Source organism: Dipodomys merriami, unplaced genomic scaffold (genome assembly GCF_024711535.1).
Source record: "Dipodomys merriami isolate MVZ:Mamm:240054 unplaced genomic scaffold, mDipMer1.0.p SCAF_4, whole genome shotgun sequence".
Classification (NCBI taxonomy): domain Eukaryota; kingdom Metazoa; phylum Chordata; class Mammalia; order Rodentia; family Heteromyidae; genus Dipodomys; species Dipodomys merriami.
In genome coordinates this window covers 94,375,059-94,381,481 of record NW_027205603.1, presented here as the reverse complement: position 1 = coordinate 94,381,481, position 6,423 = coordinate 94,375,059, and the positions used below count along the sequence as shown (strand labels likewise).

At 64.7% G+C, this 6,423-nt stretch overlaps 1 protein-coding gene across 1 annotated transcript; it reads left to right on the top strand.

The window, feature by feature from the left end:
* The first annotated feature begins 1,287 nt into the window (after positions 1 to 1,287).
* On the top strand, positions 1,288 to 4,473 carry LOC138806038 (activity-regulated cytoskeleton-associated protein). Its single transcript, XM_069991507.1, has 3 exons — positions 1,288 to 3,133; positions 3,335 to 3,459; positions 3,688 to 4,473. The coding sequence occupies exon 1, from the start codon at positions 1,358 to 1,360 to the stop codon at positions 2,546 to 2,548; it is 1,191 nt and encodes a 396-aa protein (XP_069847608.1). The 5' UTR covers positions 1,288 to 1,357; the 3' UTR covers positions 2,549 to 3,133; positions 3,335 to 3,459; positions 3,688 to 4,473.
* Positions 4,474 to 6,423: the final 1,950 nt, after the last annotated feature.

Here is a 6,423-nt window from a genome sequence, read left to right as displayed (position 1 = left end):
GAGGGCTCCGAGGGGTGGGCAGGGAGCGAGGGCGCCAGGATGACTGAACAAGCCAGAGGAGGGCTGGGCATGAGTGTGCAGAGTGAGTGGGGGCATAGGTATATATGGCTGCGAGTGGGGTAATATGAGTGTACAACGCCCGTGGCCAGCCAGAGGGAGAGGGCGTTGGCAGAGGGGACCCGTGTCCCTGCTGTCATGCTGTCTGTGGGCCTCTGCAGTGGGTGGTGGTGTGTCACCCACCGGTCGCCCAGGGAGCACCAGAGGATGGAGACTGGACCGGGCCCAGCCAGCCTCAGAGGTCCAGAAGGGCATCCTCCCCCTTCCTTCCCCCCCCCCCCCCACTGCGGTTGCCAGGGAAGCGGAAGGGGCCTCCCTTCTGCGGGAATCTCAGCTTCCGGAGCCCCATTCCTTATATGGTGCCTTGCTTTCCTCTGCCTCTTCTGGCTGCCGAGTGCTGCCAGCACCTTCTCCTCCTTCCTCCCTTTCCTCCCTCCCTCCCAGCCCTCCTCCCCTCTCTTCCTCCTCCCTCCCCCTTCAGCCTCCGGTCTCCTCTGGGAGCTCCTGGCCGTAGGCTCTGCCCTGCACCCTGCAGTGTTCAGGGCCCTGCGTCCTCCCTGGCCCTCCACACAAGTCCCCACACCGGTCCCCACTCCGGTCCCCACACAGCAGCTTCCAGATTCCCGGGAGACCTAAGTGAAGCCTGCACCTCCCCAGGGCCGATCCAATTATGACACTGGGCTCACCCCCCCCCCCAGGCCCCGGGCAGGCCCCGGCCGCACCTGGCTAGCAGGCGCTGGTGTGTGCGCGCACACGCGTGGAGGTATATACTGTGCACATATGTGTGGGCACACACTCATGTACACACTGCACCAGCCGCTGCTGAGGACCTGAGGACCTCCTCCTGGCCGGGGCGGATGGCAGGTGTCCCGTGGCCCGCTGTCCCCCGCGGCCCCGCGCGCCCCGAGGTCCCCCGCAGCGGGTGGGCGGCGCGGGGCGCATTAGTCACCTCCCGCAGGCCGGGTGTGCAGGGGGGCGGGTCCTCGGCGCGCGGCCCGGGCGCGGGTGGGCGCCGGCGGGCGGGGCCTGCGCGGGGCCAATGGGAGCCGGCGCTCGGCGAGGGGCCGCCCACGGGCCCCGGCGGCATAAAGAGCCCGCGGCGGAGGCTCGGCGCAGAGCTGGTGGCCGCCTTTCCCGGGCTCAGCTGCAGGCAGCAGCCGATCCGCCGATCCGCCGATCCGCCTGCCCCGCTTGGCCGACCCGCCGCTGCCGGCCCCGCGCCCCGCGCCCCGGCTCCCCGCGCCTGACCCAGAGGAGTTCTCCGACCTCCCGCCCGTCCCGAGCCACCACCTGCGCGCAGATGGAGCTGGACCGCATGACCACCGGCGGCCTCCACGCCTACCCCGGGCCGCGGGGCGGGCCGGCGGCCAAGCCCAATGTGATCCTGCAGATCGGTAAGTGCCGGGCCGAGATGCTGGAGCACGTGCGCAGGACCCACCGGCACCTGCTGGCCGAAGTGTCCAAGCAGGTGGAGCGCGAGCTGAAGGGGCTGCACAGGTCTGTGGGCAAGCTGGAGAGCAACCTGGACGGCTACGTGCCCACCAGCGACTCGCAGCGCTGGAAGAAGTCCATCAAAGCCTGCCTGTGCCGCTGCCAGGAGACCATCGCCAACCTGGAGCGCTGGGTGAAGCGCGAGATGCACGTGTGGCGGGAGGTCTTCTACCGCCTGGAGCGGTGGGCCGACCGCCTGGAGTCCATGGGCGGCAAGTACCCCGTGGGCAGCGAGCCCGTCCGCCACACGGTCTCCGTGGGCGTGGGGGGTCCCGAGGGCTACTGCCAGGAGGCCGACGGCTATGACTACACCGTCAGCCCCTATGCCATCACCCCGCCCCCCGCCACCGGCGAGCTGCCGGGGCAGGAGCCTGCCGAGGCCCAGCCGTACCAGCCCTGGGGGCCAGGCGAGGACGGGCAGCCCAGCCCGGGCGTGGACACGCAGATCTTTGAGGACCCCCGGGAGTTCCTGAGCCACCTGGAGGAGTACCTGAGGCAGGTGGGCGGTTCTGAGGAGTATTGGCTGTCTCAGATCCAGAACCACATGAACGGGCCAGCCAAGAAGTGGTGGGAGTTCAAGCAGGGCTCGGTCAAGAACTGGGTGGAGTTCAAGAAAGAGTTCCTGCAGTACAGCGAGGGCACACTGTCCCGGGAGGCCATCCAGCGCGAGCTGGACCTGCCGCAGAAGCAGGGCGAGCCCCTGGACCAGTTCCTGTGGCGCAAGCGCGACCTGTACCAGACCCTATACGTGGACGCCGACGAGGAGGAGATCATCCAGTATGTGGTGGGCACACTGCAGCCCAAGCTCAAGCGCTTCCTGAGGCATCCGCTGCCCAAGACGCTGGAGCAGCTCATCCAGAGGGGCATGGAGGTGCAGGACGGCCTGGAGCAGGCCTCCGAGCCGGCTGGCCCCCCTCTGCCTGCCGAGGATGAGGCTGAGACTATCACTCCAGCCCTCACCAGCGAGTCCATGGCGAGTGACCGGACACAGACAGAATAGAGCCCAGCCCAGGGCCCCCCCAGCCTGCCTGCCACACCTAGCCTGTGGCTTTTGCCAACCAGGACTTGAGCTGGGGCTGATTTCCCCCCCACTCCGGGGGGGGCTCTGCCAGCTGGGCCCCCACACGCCCCCTGGCCTGATGCAGACACAAGCAACCAAAACAGCAAAGGAGCTACTCTCCTGCAAGGCTCCTGCCTGCCCCCCCTCGTCTGTCTTCCTGTCCCCTCCCCCCAAAGCCAGTGGTCCCATCGTCCTCACACTCAGGCCACTGCAGAAGACCCCCAGCTTCCTCATTCTGCTCCAAAGCCCCGGCCCTCTGGTCCGGACGGCAGGAGCCAATGGGCTCTCCAGTTCATGGGTACCCCAGGGCAGAAGCTCCAGAGAACCAGTGCCCAGGGAACTTCGGCTTCTGGGGACACCGCCTGCTCCTGGCAAACGCAGTAGAGCCGGCGGCCACCCTTGTGGACCCCGGGGACAAGCCGGCCAGCTTCAGGCAGCATGGCGCCCCTGCCAGGGGTGAGCTGAGACCACAGCTCCAGCAGCTTCAGCAGTAGACCTGATGTCCCGGTGTCTCCTGGCGCTCAGGTGAGCCCTGCTCAGTGACATCTTAGAGTTGGGGAGGGGGGGGAGCAGGTTCGTTTTCAGGGGGAGCCGCTGAGGGACAGGGTGGAGATGGCCTCGTGGGAACACAGATACTCCAGGGACTCAAGAAGGGGCTGGGCTGGGGGCTGGGCCGGGGGAGGTTGCTGAGCAAGCTCACAGAGACCCTGTGCTTTCTCGCCCCAGCATAGTGATTCACGGCAGTTTGGAGACGAAATCGGCTCGGATGACTCAGCCGCAGCGGCAGAGGGTCCCAGAGGGGCTGGCTGAGGCAAGACACTGCACTTTCGGAGCCAGGAGAATGACACCAGGTAATGGAGCCCGTCCTTCCTGCCCAACGCTACCCCTTGCCCACTGTCCTCATGAGGCCTCCAGGTGGCCCACTCCCCTGACCTCCGGGTGAGCTGAGAGGCTCGGCCAGCGTCGGGCACTCCAGCCTGGGGAAGACAGCCCATCCACCTGTCCACCTGTCCCTGATAGATAGTTTGAGTGAGGCTGGCACGTGGCTGCGCTGACCGGCTGCTTCTGCTTCTCCCCAGGTCTCCAGGCTTCCGACGAGTCTTTGCTGCTGTGCCTGGCGCGGTCCCCTCTCCTCTCTCTGAGCTGCCTGCACACGTCCTGGAGCAGCAGAGAGAGTGTGGCTGCGGAGAAGCAGTGGCCTGGCAGAGGGCAGCACCCAGCTCAGCCCCAGAGCTGGCAGTGCACAGGCCAGCGTGAGGGCCCGGGCTTTTGCCACGCTGGCCCCGCTGGCCACCAGATGCTTGCCCCCAGAGCCACCACAGCTGGAGCGGGGTTCCCTGCCTGGCCGCCCGGCCCCGAGCCCCTGCTCGCTGTGTGGTCCTCGCTTCCTGCTAGAGCCCTCCAGCAGCCCTGAGGCCGCTGCCCCTTCCCCGTGGTCCCAGCCCAGCCCAGGAGGCCCCCAGGTCTCTCCTGCTGGGTTGTTCCAGGCATCCTGCCCTGCCCTGCTGTTGCCCAGGCTAGGCCCCATTCAGGCCCTGTCCATCCCCGGCACCAGTCCTGGGGGCTGGAAGCCGCTCATGCCTGCAGCTCAGCAGGCCTTGCCCACTGGAACTCTGGAATCTGGGGATTTATTCTGCAGACTCCCATACAGACGCTCCCCTGTGCCCCTGCCAGCCTCACAGATTTATTTTTGCAGAAGCCATACCCCTCCTCATTAACTGGCACAGGTGCAGGGGACCTGGGGTCGAGACCACAGGTGCCCACTGTCCCCTCCCTCCCCGACCGGACTGTGTACCCTGCCACGCCCCTGCCACCTCAGATTCTTTTATAAAAACAAGATTTTGTTAATAAAGCACTGAAACTTCTCTGAGCATCCCTGCTGTTTCTCTGAGGGGGGGCTGCGGGGGAACCCCCGTCCCGAGGCTGAGGACCTGTGGGCACAGTGAGGTGCACGTCACCTCCCAGAGGAACCTGAGCTGCGGTTCTGGGGGCCCTGGAGCCCCTCACTCAGGGGATATTACCACAGCCCCAAGCCTGGCTCAGTCTGGGGGGGGGCTTGCACTGAGCCAGGGCCTGTCCCCCAGGATAGCTCCTGCTGGACGGGGGTTTTGGGGGAGCCAGCCAATATCCATTGCTGGGGCTGGGGCTGCTCAGCCTGCTCAAGCCAGCCTGTCTGTCCTGGCTTCAGAGGCCAGCTTGGTCTCTGAGCCTATGTCCTCATCTGCCCAAGGAGATGAGCCAGCGTTAGCTCTAGACATGCACTGGCCGGAGGACTTAGGTGCCAGGGGCATTTGCTGCCCCATGGGAAATCAGAATTCCTTTTTCCTGCTGGGTTCCCAGAGGGGAGGCCACGGCAGCCTGGACAGGGCTCTTCCAGCAAGGGGAAGCAGCACCAGCAGAGACTGAGTGCCAGATCATGGGAGTTGTCCCAATAGTGGGGCTGCTCTAGCCAGGCCTGGCCCATGGGGCAGCCGGGACTCCTGATCTGAGCCAAAATTGGTGTCCCCCCAGTACGGGGGGGGACCTCACCCCTGCACTCAGCCTTCAACCTATGCACACAGCCCAAGGCGATCCTCCCCGTCAGCTGACTCTGGACTTGCAGCACACTTCCAAAGCAGTGTCAGCACAGTTAGGATTTGAGTGGATGGCTGGCACCGGGTCTGACTGACCATCATACCCACCCCTCCCAGCTGCAGGGCTGGCTCCTCCACTGCCCACGGGGCTCTGATGGGGCTGTTCTGCGGTTGCGGGGTCCTGGATAGAGCAGCAATGGCTGCGGGGGGGCCGAGCCAGAGCTGCACCTGCTGGTGACACAGCAGTGCTGCACCTGCCCAGGGGAGGGAGAGCGGGAGCAGGACACAGATGGAGTGGAGGGAGCCACCTGCCGCCAGGAAGCTCCTCACCCTCCAAGGCCGGGGTGCCCCCAGCGAGCGCCATACTCTCCAGTGAAAAGCTGCCTCTGCTCCTTCTTCCCCTTTGTCTCTTTTAACTAAGGAAACTGCTGACAAGAAGGAGGAGAAGAGAGCGGGGGGGGGGGGGAGGGGGGGCGGAGCCCAGCGGGCACACATACCCGCTGCTCACCAAGCTGGGAGCCCGGACATTGTTTCTCTTTCAATGTTACTGTGATTGACAAGCTCTTTGATCACAAGAGATTTGGGGCTCAGCTGTGTGTCTCTGATCCCAGGCAAACAGGCTGGGGGCTGTGTAGGGGAAGGATGTGGAGCAGCCCAGGCCTCCCAGCTCCTACAGCCTGATTTTGGACATCTTGCACAGCGGGCCTTAACAGCCTGGCCACACCTGCCCATCCAGGCGTCACAGGTCACCTGGAAGTCATGGCCTTCTAATCGTATCAGGAACGTCAGTAATTCTTGATCATACATTACACGTCACACAACAGTATGTAGGTTACAGAGCAGCTAAGAAAAGGTTAAGAAGAGTGGGAGGGGGGGAGGTGAGGGTGCCCAGCAGTGCCCAGCTGTAACCCCAAGAACTCCAGAGGCAGAGCTAGGAAGAGCAAGGGCCAGGCAAAAGCACGCGCAAGGCCCTAAATTTAATCCCTAGTACAACTACCAAAGTTTAAATTAAAAAAAGTCAAAAGATGCCGGAGGACTGCACGGCCACGCGGAAGGCCAGGCAGGGCTGCTTCACATGCAAGGGAAGCCTCTTCACAGCTGTGAAAAGCAGATCTGAGGGGGACGGTTCAAGAGTTTGCAGCGGGCTGTGTGTCAACTTGTCCTGAACTGAGGCAGAGAACGGTGGGCGTCCTTTGCTGTGACAATCCTGGGCAAGGCCCGTGGGGAGGTGGTAGCCAGTGT